The sequence below is a fragment of the Carlito syrichta genome, unplaced genomic scaffold (assembly GCF_000164805.1).
Source record: "Carlito syrichta isolate Samal-C Ts95f unplaced genomic scaffold, Tarsius_syrichta-2.0.1 Scaffold312747, whole genome shotgun sequence".
NCBI lineage: Eukaryota > Metazoa > Chordata > Mammalia > Primates > Tarsiidae > Carlito > Carlito syrichta.
Genome location: NW_007256843.1, coordinates 305,345 through 319,782, shown reverse-complemented (window position 1 = coordinate 319,782; position 14,438 = coordinate 305,345). Strand labels below are relative to the sequence as shown.

The 14,438-nt window shown below is 37.0% G+C and overlaps 1 protein-coding gene across 1 annotated transcript in view; it reads left to right on the top strand.

Annotated features, from left to right (window-relative positions):
• Positions 1–14,438, top strand: part of FCHSD2 (FCH and double SH3 domains 2) — a 180,237-nt gene that overhangs the window by 146,298 nt on the left and 19,501 nt on the right. Inside the window, exon 10 of the mRNA XM_008070054.2 lies at positions 11,080–11,241. Within this exon, the coding sequence (XP_008068245.1) occupies positions 11,080–11,241 (162 nt within the window). The remainder of the gene's footprint in view (positions 1–11,079; positions 11,242–14,438) is intronic.

Sequence of the window (14,438 nt, the reverse complement as noted above, 5' to 3'; positions counted from 1 at the left end):
TTTTTTGATTTATTGTAGAGACGAGGTCTCGCTGCCCAGGCGGATCTCGAACCCGCGGGCTCAGGCAATCCACTCACCTCAGCTTCCCAAAGGCGCGGGATTACAGGCTGAGCCACCGAGCCCGGCTAACATAAACACTTTCAAATGATAAAGGCAAAAATGTTGGTTCTTATGGATTTTTGGTAGATTCCTTAAGATAGTCTATGTATATGATTGTGTTGTTTACCAATAAAGGCAATTTTACTTCTTCGTTTCTAGTCTGTTTGCCTTTTATTTATTTTTCTTGCATCATTTCACTGGCTAGGCCTTTTAGTAAGAGAATATTGAATAGAAATGGTAAGCACCAGCATCCTTGCCTTTTTTCTGATATGGGCAGAAACATTTAGACTTTTCATCATTAACTATAATGTTGGCTCTAAATTTTTGTAAATATCCTTTATCAAATTGGGAAAATGTTTTGCTTGTTTGCCTTGAATACAGGTACTAAATGTTGTCAAGTGCCTTTTCTATGTCTGTTTAGACAATCATTTCATTTTTTTCTTTATTCTCTTTATATAGTAAATTATATTGACTAATTTTCTAATGTTAAGCCAGCCTTACATTTCCAGGACAAATCTCACTTGATCATATATCCTTTTTATGTACTATTCTATTCTGTTGGCTAATATGTTATTAAGGATTTTGAGACAAAATTCTTGCCCAGCTGGAGTCCAGCCTCTCTTGTCCAGGCTGGAGTCCAGTGGCATGACCTTGACTCACTGTAGCCTTGAACTCCTGGGCTCAAGCAATCCTTTCACCTCAGCCTTTCAATTAGCTGGGACTATAAGTGCATGCCTTCACACCCAGCTAATGTTTGTATTTTTTGTAGAGATAAGATCTCACAATGTTACCTAGGCTGGTCACAAACTCTTGCTCATAATATCTAATTAAAGTCTATGGGGTCTGTAATGATGTCCTATCTTTAACTCTTGATACTGCTGATTTTTATCTTCTCTTTTTATTGATTAGTCTTTTTGAGATTTATCAGTTATTTTGATCTTTTCAAGGAATCATCTTTTTGTTTCATTGATTTTTGTTTATTCTTTTTTATATTTCATTGATTTTTATTGTATGTACTATTTCCTTTATCTACTTAATTCAGGTTTTTTTTTTAACCATAGCTTCTTAAGATGGATGCTTAGGTCCTTGATATTAATCTTTTCTTCTTTTTCCTCTAAGCACCAACAGTGTATCATATCAATGATAAATTTCCAACTGCATTCCACCAATTTTGATATGATACACTGTTGGTTCCCTCATTATTCCATTTAAACTATATTCTAATATCATATATGATTTTATTTGTAATCAGTAAGTTAGTACATTTTGTATCTTTTTCTGTCATTTTACTTTCGACCTGACTTTGTGTTTAAAATGTCTGTCTTGTAGACAGTGTATGGTTCAGGCTTGTTTTAAAAAAATTTTTTTTTAATTTTAAAGATGTGGGGTACACTTCAGTATTAGATACATAAGTGGTTATCCTACAGGTAGTTTGGGCTTTCCTTTGGTCCCTGCTTCACCTGGTTTGAGATCAAGTACACTTTATTTTTTCAATCTGACCATTATTCTCTGTCAATTAGAGTGTTTAGATTATTTATATTTAATATGATTAAATATAAATTTAATTTAGTGATATGGCTTGTGGTCTTTTTTATTCTTTCCCTTGAGTTTTTTGTTTATTTTTATCGTTAATCTTGAGTTTACAATGTGCATATTTAATTTACTGTGATTCTGCCTTCAAATATTGTATCACTCCACATACAGAGGGTACCAAAAAGAGTAAACACATTTTAAGAAAGGAAAAAACTGTATTGAAATTGTAATAATATATACCAATAGCAAGTCACACTTAGTTGATGGTTACACTGGCCAGTTCTACTGTCCTCCCTGTCATATGGTGATGCTAGCATTTATTCAATTAACACTATCTTTTGAGTGAATATGTATACATTTTTTTGGCACCCCAGTGTATGAGAATCTTAAAATGTATTTTCATATCCTCTTTTTTGTCTGTTATTATACATTTCACTTATGTCACAAATATAACAATTCATCATTATCATTTATCTTTTAAATAAGCTAATGTACTTCCTTCAACATTTTTTGTTGTATAGTTCTGGTAGCATGAATTTTCTCATCTTTTGTCTGTCTTATAATGTCCTTTTTAAGTTGATAGGGATTTTTGTTTTGTTTTTCCTTTCACCACTTCAAATATATTGTTTCCTTGTCTATGGCTTGCCTTGTTTCAGATGAGTGATCATCTATTATTATTAGCTTCGTTTCCCTACATGCTTTTAAGATTTTTCTCTTTAACCCAGGTTTTTAACAGCTTGGTTATAATGTTCCTTATCTTGGTTTTCTTTATGTTTATTTTGTATGGTGTTTACTATACTTCCTGGTTCTCTTGGTTCCTATTTTGTATCAAATTTAAGAAATAGTCTGCCATTATTTAAATATCTTCTATACCCTCCTTTTCTGTGGCTTCAATTACATAAATATTAGATCATTTGGTTTTGTCCTACATATCACATACAAAGGTCATTCCACACATTTTTATCCAGCCTTGTTTTTTAATCACAGTCTCAGTTTGATGAGTTACTATTACTATTTATTAGAGCTCATTGATGGTTTCTTCTGTTGTGTATAATCTTCTATTAAGTACATCTTGTGGATTTTTATTTCAGATATTATATGTACAGCTCTATAAGTTCTATTTGGTTCTTCTTTATCTCTCCCAGTTCACTCCTATTTATCTTCATGTTTTCCTTCAAATTCTTAAATATATTTTAAAAAGCAACTTTAAAGTTCTTTTCTACTCATTCCATCATCTCTGTCATTTCGCTTTATATTGACTGATTTTTCTCTTGGTTGTTCCTATTAATCTTTTTTTTTTTTTTTTTTTTTTTGAGTTGGAGTCTCACTCGGTCGCCCAGACTGGAGTGCAGTGGCTGCTTCCAGCCACCGCAGCCTCGACCTGCTGGGCTCCGGCGATCCTTCCGCCTCAGCCTTCCGTGTAGCTGGAATTACAGGCATGCGCTACCACGCCTGGCTGATTTTTTTATTTATTGTAGAGATGAGGTCTCGCTGCCCAGGCGGGTCTCGAACCCACGGGCTCAGGCAATCCACTCATCTCAGCCTCCCAAAAGTGCGGGATTACAGGCTGAGCCACCAAGGGCGGCATTTCTATTAATCTTTAAACGCTTTCTTTTTCTAGCACAACAAGCTGTCATGGGCTCACCTTATGTTTTATCCTTTTCAAATTCCTTCTAAATTTGTACTAAGTTTATAAATTGTGAATGTTTGGTCATTAAGTGTCTTTTTTTCTTCTTAAAACTACTGAGTTTTGTTTTGCCTACTAGGTTAGTTACTTGCAGATCAACTTGATCATTTTGAGGCTAGTTTTTATGCTTTATTTGGGTTGATCTAGAGTAGCCTTTCTAGTAGAGCTAAATTAGCCCTACTATTAATGCCATTGGTAACCAACAAGTTCTCAACTCTGGCTGGATAGAACTACAATATATCTCAACCCTGTACAAGCTCTAGGAATTTTTCAGTTCACAGCTCTACTATAGATGTTCTTTTCCCAGTAGTTATTCGTTGCTTCTCCTTATGGAGTCACACCTGATATATTTTCAACTTGTTGTGGATTTTTAATCCAGTTAGTGTCTTATAAGTTTCAGCTGTCATTTTTAAGGTCCCATATTATCTAAACTTGGCCCCATATTATCTAAAATTGGGAACCTATTCATTCTGATGTCTATGTCATTTTGACATTGTCCCTATTAATCTTTGAATACTTTCTTTCTGGCACAACAAGCTGTCATAGGCTCACCTTATATTTTTCCTACCTAGGTTTAGAATGAGCCATTTCTCCAAGGAGTTCCGATTTCTTTTGACAGAGAATGATATTTAGACACCAAGACCTGAGCTGTGAAGGTTCTTATTGCTATAATTTATCACCTATTTCTTATCCCTTCTTTGTTGTTAGCACTAGGAATTTAAGACTTTTTAAGATAATGTTCATATTGATATTTCCAATTAAAATGTTTGGGCCTCCTGTTGGTCCCTACTTTGCTGGTTCGATATCAGGTATGCTTATTGGTGTTTCCCCTCCACCCCCCCCGCAATAAGTTTAAAATAAGTTGAATCATGTACAGTAAGTTCTTTGACCAGTTAGAATTAAATTAAAAATCAACAACAGAAAAATACCTAGAAAATACCCAAATATTTGAAGAGTACATTGTTCAAACACAGTAATCTGTTGCTGCCTTTGAAAAATCTCCCCATACTTTATGGCAAAAACAGCAATGGTTGGTTATCTATCACCATTCTGGCTTTTGGCTGTGCATTTCCGTTGCTGTTTTGCCTGAGATTATTCAAGTAGCTGAGTTCAGCTAGGTCAGTTGGAGGGCCGGGTTCAGCTGGAATGACTAGGCCGTTTCCCTGTGTGTAGTCTTTCATCTCCAAATAGATTAAGCCAGGCTTCCCCAACCTAGTGGCAGCATATTCTAAGAAGTGACGTTTGAATAGCACTTCCTAAGAAGCCTCTGCTTCCATCAAATTTGTGAATGTCCTGTTAGCCAAAGCAAATCACATGGACAAGCCCAGAATCAAGGTAGAAAGGGACGTATGCATATACCAAGAAGCATGATTCTTAGGGAACCATTTATAATATAACAATTTGCCACAGTTGATATGATCTTGATTAAATCATTGTTCTCATCTATAATGTAATCATCTAGTTCCTGGTGCATGTGATAAAAGTTGTTTGAAGTGGTTTTGTTAAGACACCAAAGAAAGAGTAGCAAATATTATTTTCTGCCATTATTGATTCCCTAATATAAATAAGGCTTTGTCCTAAATAGTAGTACGAAACACAGTCCTTGTCCTTAGAGAAAAGATATTTTGATGGCAAATCTATCAAGTCCAAATTAGATTTACAGAGTTTAAAACCATCTAAACCATCAAAAAATTTTATAGATTCAACTATAGCTTAACACTTGGATGAGCTTATGTTAAATTTTGTACTAAAATTGAGATATAGTTGACTGTCTCTATATACTGTGATTATGTGTCCTAAAATATCTGGATTTTTAAAACATTATTTTAAAAAACCCTGTCTCAGCCAGGCTCGGTGGCTCAGCCTGTAATCCCGCACCTTGGGAGGCTGAGGTGAGTGGATTGCCTGAGCCCGCGGGGTCGAGACCTGCCTGGGCAATTTGGTGAGACCTCAACTCTACAATAAATCAAAAAATTAGCTGGGCGTGGTAGTGTGCACCTGTAATTCCAGCTACTTGGAAGGCTGAGGCGGAAGGATCACTGGAGCCCCAGCAGGTCGAGGCTGCAGTGGCCGGGAGTGGCCACTGCACTCCAGTCTGGGTGACTGAGTGAGACTCCAACTCAAAACAAAAGAAAACAAAACAAAAAAGCCCTGTCTCTTTAAAGGTTCCAAAAATGATTTGGTCAAGTAGTATCTGGAATGCCATCAAGTTTACAGAGAGCTATGCTCTGAAAATTTTTAATCAGTCAGCAAATCATGAAAATTCATTTGAAAACAATGGAAAATTCTGCTTTTACGCAATTTTTAAAATACAATAGCTGAAACTCCAAAAGGAAGATAGTAGTGTTTAATTCTGGAACTGTAGTTTAAATCTAAGTTTGTAAATACTATGTTCATCAGTTGTTTGGTAAAGTACTAACGAAAATAAATCTTAGGAAGATGAGATTTCATGGAGTTAAGAAAATAGAATATACTAAACACTTCTTTCTCTTTTCTCTGCTTCAGTAGTTAAATGACTCACATTTATGATTTTCAATAAAGAGCTTGTTGGTTCACTCTTTTTTTAAAAAAAGTGCATTGCTTTAAAATGCATCCTAGAAGCCGGGCTTGGTGGCTCAGGCTGTAATCCCAGCGCTTTGGGAGGGTGAGGTGAGTGGATTGCCTGAGCTCGTTGCCGAGACCTCATCTCTACAATAAATAAATAAATAAATAAGCAAGCCGGGCATGGTAGCGCGCGCCTGTAGTTCCAGCTACTTGGAAGGCTGAGGCAGAAGGATCGCCGGAGCCCAGCAGATCAAGGTTGCGGTGGCTGGGAGCGGCCACTGCACTCCAGTCTGGGTGACAGAGTGAGACTCTGACTCAAAAAATAAATAAATAATAAAATGCATACTAGAATTAGAATTTTAAAAAATTAATTAAATAAAATACATACTAGAATGTTACTGGTACAACTGGATATCCATATACAAAAAAATGAGGTTTGACCCTGTTAAAAAATAAACTAAGGCACATTAAAATTTAGTATTTCAGTTCAGAAATTAGGCAGTGTCAGTCTGTTTGCAGTTCAGGACTCTGCCAACGGAAGACAAGAGGAAGGCTTTTAAGAGTTAACCAAAGCAAAGAGAACATTTGATTGGTTAAAGTGGAGCAGTAGTCTTGTTTGGGTCATTTCAGTAGAAGGCCCTTAGTTAGAAGGAAGTTGGCAGTTTTTGATGGGTTAAGCTTAAGTTTCATTTTACTGTTTACACTGAGTTGGATTTGGGTTTGCTTACCTAGGAATCTAGGATGCTGGAGCTGCTGCAATTTAATGACCTCCCAAGTATTTTAACAGCTCCAATCTCACAACATATACAAAAATTAACTCAAAACACACACCTAAATGTAACAATTAAAGCTATAAAACTCTTACAAGAAAACCATTGTGATCTTGGATTCGTTTCTTAGATATGACACCAAAAGCCCAAGCAGCAAGAGAAAAACTAGATAAATTGAACTTCATCGAAATTAAAACTCTCACGCTTCACAGGATACTACTGTATCAAGAAAATGAAAGACAACCCACAGAATGAGAAACAAATATCTGCAAGCCATGTATCTGATAAAAGACTTATTTCTAGAATATGTGAAAACTCTTACAATGAAAAGACAAAGACAAAATAAAAAGACAACCCAACTTAAAAAATGGGTAAAGGATCTAACAGACATTTCTCCAAAAAAGATGTACAAATGACCAAAAAGCACATGAAAAAGTGTTTGATGTTGTTAGTCATCAAGAAAATGCAAACAAAACCACAGTGAGATATCACTTCACACTCACTAGAAAGGATAGTATCAAAAGACAGGTATTAATAAATGTTTGCCAGGATGTGGAGAAATCCTCATACCCTGCTAGTGGGATCACATAGTGCAGTCACTTTGAAAAACAGCCTGACATTTCCCTAACTGGTTAAACTTAGCATTATTTTTTTATCCAACAACACCAGTCCTAGGAACATACCCAAGAGAAATAAAAACATCTGTCTATACCATAACTTGCACATGAATGTCTATAGCAATATTATTCCTAATAAGCAAAAAATAGACAACCTACATGTTCATCAACTGACAAATGGATAAACAAAAGTGGTATATCCATACAATAGAGTACTATTTGGCCCATTAAAGGGAATTAAATACTAATATGTGTTACAACATGGATGAATCTTGAAAACATTATGCAAAGTAAAAGCTAATCACAAAAAGACCACATATTATATGATTTCATATATATTAAATGTCCAGAATAGGTAAATCTGTAGAGACAGAAAGTAAACTAGCAGTTGTCAGGGCTACAGGGAACGGGGACATGGGAATCAGTAGCTAAATGTTGGGGAGTTTCTCTTGGAGGTGATAAGATGTTCTAAAATTGACTATGGTGATGAGTGCATGTAACTATGAATATACTATATAAACCATTGAATTACAGACTTGAAATGGTGGATTATATGGTTTCCAGTAAAGCTATTACCAAAAAAAAAAAGAATTTATCAAAAGAATAAGTAGACCGGGCCCAGTGGCTCAACCTGTAATCCCAGCACTTCAGGAGGCCGAGGTGAGTAGATTGTCTGAGCCCGTGGGCATGAGACCAGCCCAGGCAACTTGGCAAGACCTCATCTCTACAATAAATAAAAAATTAACCAGGCGTGGTAATGCACGCCTATAGTTTCAGCTACTTGGAAGACTGAGGCAGAAGGATTACCGGAGCCCAGCAGGTTGACACTGGGGTGGCTATGAGTGTGTCACTGCACTTCAGCCTGAGCAACAGAGTGAGACTCCAACTCAAAAAGGAAGAAAAAGAATAAGCAGATTTTTGCAAGAGAACTTACCAAATTGGGTGACTCTAAGCCCAAAACTCTAATATCTGTGTAAACTCTAGTATCTAAAACCTTGTGTCTGTGGGATACCCAAAACCATTGAAATTATGCTCCTTAAAATGGTTAAGATGGTGAATTTTATGTAGGTGAATTGTATGCCAATTTTAAAAAATCTATATAGATAACAAATTTATATAGATAACAAAATTAATTTAGCAAAGAAAACACAAGTGAAACAAGTTACAACACATATGTTTTTGATACCAACTCCCAAGCAGAGAATCCAGAAGGGAATCAGAATTATGTACCAAAAGGGCTTAGTGAGTGTACTTGTTTTTCTAAGAGTCCGCAGAAAGCCACCAAGTGCGGGTCCTCAAAATTAACACAGGCACCTTAAATGTTGAGGAAGAGACCATCATTCTTGCTAAGCGAAAAGATTGATACTTACAAAAGACATTTTCTCTGAACAAAGCAAGAGCTGATTATATAGGGTTTTGAGAAACTTGACTGTCAGGGATTGGCATATTTTCAAAACGAATGTTTTAGGGATTGACTCACTTTTAGCTATAGTGTTTAGAGGTTGGAGGATTGTCAGAAGCAGGAGTAGAAACATGATTACTGGAGGGAGGCTGCAGTTAATTGTCGGCCTTTCAGAAACATGGAGCTATCACTGATTGGCTGACTTTCAGATGTGTGGCTGTTGGAGCAAAGCAGTTACTGTTTGATTGGGACGGGTTTTAAGGGGAGGGTTGTTTTGTTTTACGATTTAAGGTCTCATTCTGTTGCCCAGACTACAGTGCAGTAGCATGATCATGGCTCCCAGTAGCATTGATCTCCGGGCTCAAGCAATTCTCCTACCTCAGCCTCCTGAGCGGCTGGGACTATAGGCACATGCCACCATGCCCAGCTAATTTTTTTTTATTTTAATTTTTCTGTGTAGAGATGAGGGCTTGTTATGTTGCTTAGACTGGTCTCGAACTCCTGGGCTCAAACAATCCTCCCACCTCAGCCTCCCAAAGTGCTGGGATTATAGGCATGAGCCACCAAACCCAGCCAGGACAGGTTTAAAACTGATTCTATAGTTTCTTGCTTATGACTTATGGAACAAGGACTAAAAAACAGGTAATCATTCCCTTTCCAGAATTTGGAAAATAGAAACTTTTTATTCGGATTCATACTATTTCTGACAGCTGCATCATAATTTAAAAGCAAAAAAACATTACTGTTGATAAACAAGTTTACCAACAAAGGCAGCCAAGTCAGAGGGGAAGTTCTTTAAGCATGTGCTGAAGAACAAGAATGTTAGAATTATTAAAGAGAAACTGTTTAAATTAATTATTATTAAAGAGAAACAGTTGTTAATAACTCAGTGTCATTGAATGGCAATCTTTCAAGGTTAATTTCAACTGAAGTGGTAGTTATGTCTATTCAAAGTAAAATACTTTCCTTGAAAAAGCAGTTGAAGTGATACTCTTTAAAAAAAAAAATGTTACTGAACACACAACAGGAGAATAGCATTGAGTATCAGTGCTTTAGTCCTAAGGGATCCCCTAGTTATATAAAAAAGATACACTTAGCTGGGCTCGGTGGCTCAGCCTGTAATCCCGTGCTTTGGGAGGCTGAGGTGAATGGATTGCCTGAGCCCATGGGTTCGAGACCCGCCTGGGAACTTGACAAGACCTCATCTCTACAATAAATTTACAAAAAAAAAAAATAGCCGAGCGTAGTAGCGTGTGCCTATAGTTCCAGCTACGTGGAAGACTGAGGCGGAAGGATCACCAGAGCAGGTCGAGGCTGCAGTGGCCGGTAACGGCCACTGCACTCCAGTCTGGGGGACAGTGAGACTCCAACTCAAAAAAAAAAAAAAAAAGATACACTTAGTTAAATAGCTAAGTATAACTTAACGCCTATCACATTATAATTAGATCTACATACAGTGCTTTAAGAACAGAGAGAAGGGAGTGATTAACTGCCTAAGGAAGAAGAACTACTTAGGAAAATCTTTGTAGAAAGGATAAGATTTGAACTGACCCTCAAAAGATAAGAGCTCACAAGGCATCAGAAAGCAATGTAGAGGCATTATCCACAGAGGGACTGGCACAAACAAAGACTTGAGAACACATGATATGTTGGAGGGACAGTAAATAGGACAGTGGTGTGGAAGCATAGGGTGTGTGGAAAGAAAGCCCAATTGTGAAAGATATTTTATTCCTGGTTAAGAATTAATTAATGGAAGTTTTTTGTGTTCAGTTGGCTTGTTGTTGTTGTTGTTGTTGTTTTAGAGTCAGAGTCTCACTATGTCCCTCAGGCTAGAGTGCAGGGACACAATCACAACTCACCACAGCCTCAACCTCCTGGGCTCAGGAGTTCCTCCTCTCAGCCTCTCTGAGTAGTTTCCACTACCAGGCCGAAATAATTTGATCATGGAAGTTTTTAAGCAGGGGAGTGACATGATGAGGTCATTCACAGACTATAAAAGATGGATTATTGAGGAGAAGAAAAAGTTGAGATGGGTTAGACTGGTAATGAAAATGCTGCGTTTCAGGATGTTCTGTTGCATATTCTTATTAACAGAAAAAGAAAGAGACTTTATGGCACATTTGTCTGTTCCTGTTTATAAGTTATACTGGATGTATCATCAGTTCTGTGTTCTTGTCAAAATGCAAGTATGCTGCTTGCCATTGTCAGGAGGCCCTGATTGCTATTCTTGTATTTGTATTCTCTCTCCCTCCCTGCTCCTCCCTCCTCTCCTCCCTCTTTTCCCCTCCCTCTGGGTAAAAAATTAGCATCCATGCCACAGAAGAATTTCTTGTGAATATTAAGATTGCTCTAATTAATAAATTGTGAGTAATTTCATTAATTTGAGAAAAGTGCCTTGGTTTCTGACTGTTTTCTTGGTTCTCTTAGATAATTAAGTTGAAAGCTGAAGCCCGGCTGGACCTGCTAAAACAGATTGGTGTTTCTGTGGACACGTGGCTAAAGAGTGCCATGAACCAAGTCATGGAAGAATTGGAAAATGAGCGATGGGCCCGCCCTCCTGCAGTGACCAGTAATGGCACTTTACACTCGGTACGATTTCTTTTCTTGGATATGATCTAATTTTCATTGAAGGTTGCTGTTCTTTAACTACAGCCAAATGTAATAATAGCCAATTTTTTTAAAAAGATAATGATATGCTAGTGATTAGGATTTTTTTTCTTCAATCTTTCACTAATTGATTTAAACTTATTATAGGAAAAGAGAGAAAAAAAATCAGTGTTGGTTTTTGTGTAGTGCAACAAAGAATATATTATCACTAATTGGGTTGTCAGTGCCTGTCTACCAAACTCATTATCCCATTCATGGAGTAAATACGGTTCTTTTTTTTTTTTTTTCTTTGAGTCAGGATCTGTCTCCAAAGCTGGATGGAGTACAGTGGCATGATTATAGCTCATAGTAGCCTCAACCTCCTGGGTTCAGGCAATCCTTCCACCCCAGCCTCCCAAGTAGCTGGAAATACAGGTATATGCCACTGTGCTGGCTAATTATTTTTATTTTTTGTAGATATGAGGTCTCGCTATGTTGTCCAGGCTGGTCTCAAACTCCTGGGCTCAAGTGGCAATCCTCTTACCTCGGCCTCCCAAAGTGCTGGGATTATAGACATGAGCCATCACACCTGGTCTAAACATACTTCTTATTTGAAAGTAGGAGAATAGAAAACAATCTAGTGTTTCTGAAGTCTTCAGAGGTCTTCTCTAGTGAAAATGAAAATAAACATCTAGAGAATTATACAAAACCTTAAAGAAGCAAAGGAAACATTCTTATTGTGTGGTCTTAGTCTGAAGGTGATTTCAGTTCCTAACAGCTTTTACACTCTCCTCACAGAGAGATAATGCAGGTAGGGTCTTACAGACAAGGTCAGGATGCAGCTGAAGTTTTCTTACTTCAAGTCCAAGGGCTCTTTCCATTCTAATGTCCTCTGGTTCAACCTTAGTTTCTCATATTGGCAATCTGAGTACCGGAAAGGTTCTGTGATTTGCCTGATATTTCATAAGTGGATTTGTGATGTGTAGCTGTCCGACTAAGGTAATTCCTACTGCCACCTCCCAGGCTTCACTCCCTAACATCATGTTTATTTCCTTAATGATTTATATTACAATTTGAACTTGTCTTCTTTACTTTTCTTTTATTTATTGTCTGTCTTCTTCTGTAAAATGTAATTGCCATATCTGCCTGGTTCACTGCTCTGTATAGCAAAGTGTCTGGCACATAGTAGATACTTAATAAATATTTGTCGAAGGAAGAAATGGATGAATGGGGGAATACAACAGTAGCAAACTAAAAGCTGAAACTCTAGTCTTATTCAGCTTCCCACTGTTTCCATAGTGCCTCTTTAAAATGCTTTTACTCTTCAGATATAAGGAATCCTTGATAGAGAAAATGGCCAAAGTTTTTTTAAACATTCCTGAAATCTTTATCAGTTTTTTCACATAACATTGTGATTTTCTAATGGGAATACACTTGTACATTTAAAAAGCATTGTGCGTGGGTGTACATTTTAAGGAAAAACAATCTATTGAAAGTTTATTTTTATTTCACTGTTAATGATAATCCAGCTGGGGGGAGTATATTTCACCCACTTGACTTTGGAGGTAATGCACTTGCCCTGTTTTCATTAGAACAGAGATGTTCCATATCATGGAATATCTCTTCCTGTTGAATCTTTTAAAAGTCATAATTCCCTCTTCTTCAGATTGTTCTCTTGTAGAGTTCTTGATCACAGCAAATTTCAGGCACACTTGCCTTTGGCTTCTACGGCAGTACCTTTTCTAGCCAAATCAACTGAGCTGGAACATGTCGTCAGGCTTACTTCCTGGATATATGGGAAATGAACAAGACTTGATCTCTCCTCAGAGTACTTACAGATTGGATGACTAGGCTACTGTGTGGCAAACTTGAAATTGCTTACTTCTGATTCGTCAGCACACCTTGGAAACAACCACTTCTCTTGGGTTTCTAAAAGTTAGATTAAAAGACTCTGAGATCCCCCCCAGCTTCAAAATTGCATGATTCTTTGAAATGTTATCAGAAAAGCTCAATATCAGCTAGAAGAATAGGAAAGGAAGTTTGCCCCGTGAGGGACATGTCATTTGAGATGGTCCTTAAAGAATTTTAACAGGAGATTTTAAAAGGGGGGGGCTTACAAGGGTGAAGGAAGGGAATGAAGATGTACTTAGTACATGTGGCTTAGTAGATGTGGCTTGGAGTAAGTGTGGAGTAAATCAGGTATTTTTGAGACCTGTCCAAAACCATCAGCTCATCTAGAAACATATCATGTCCTCTGAGAAGGGAACGTTTTGCAATCCCATCCCCCCTTTTTCCTTCCCTGTAGTCAGTCTTATAGAGCCTGTGTCTTTCAACTAAGAGATTTTATTTTGTAGAAGATCTACTAACAATATAAATAAAGGAGAGATGTAGGCACAAAATAGCTTAATTAGGTGCCAATATTTATTTAATCTGTTTTTAAATAACAGCACTGAAATAATTTAGAGGGTTGCATCTCTTTACATGACAGTTGGCTGGCTGAGGAACATGAAGCAAAAATACACATTCTGGGGACTAAATTGTTTCTTCCATTATAGATGCCAACAAAAGCATTAGTCATCTGGAAAACATGATTAATACTACTGTTAGACATTAACAGTGTAACTGAAAAGTGCCTTATGGAAGATAAATGTTTCAAAAATATACAGGCTACTTACCTTATAGAATAGGAAGGAACTATGCTTATTTGGGTATTAACTTTTGCCTTCTATATCATGCTGTGGTGCAGAATATAGGATAGAAGAAAAAAAGAAAAGAATCACAGAATATAGCAGCATTTTTTAAAAAGGAGAGCAATCTATCAACACATTTACTCAGTTGCTGGTAACCAGAGCCCGCACACTGCTCCTGGTGTTGGATTACTGCCAGTGACCCAGCTAGCCTGTGCCACTCAGCTTCCCTTCTCTTACTGTCCTGCTTCACGTACTCAAAACCATACCCACTTGACCACCTAACTTTTGAAATTATATTAATTTTACAATGGAAAAGATTACATAGCTAGATTACAAAAAAATTGGAAAATACATAGAGAAAATGATTGATAACTCTATCCTTATATCACCACAGTTAGCAATTTGGTGTATTTCCTTCCTCTTTTTCTATTTATTTTTTTAACTGACAAGTAAAAATTGTATATATTCATGGTATTTCCACATAATATTTTGGTATGCATTCCTTCCTCT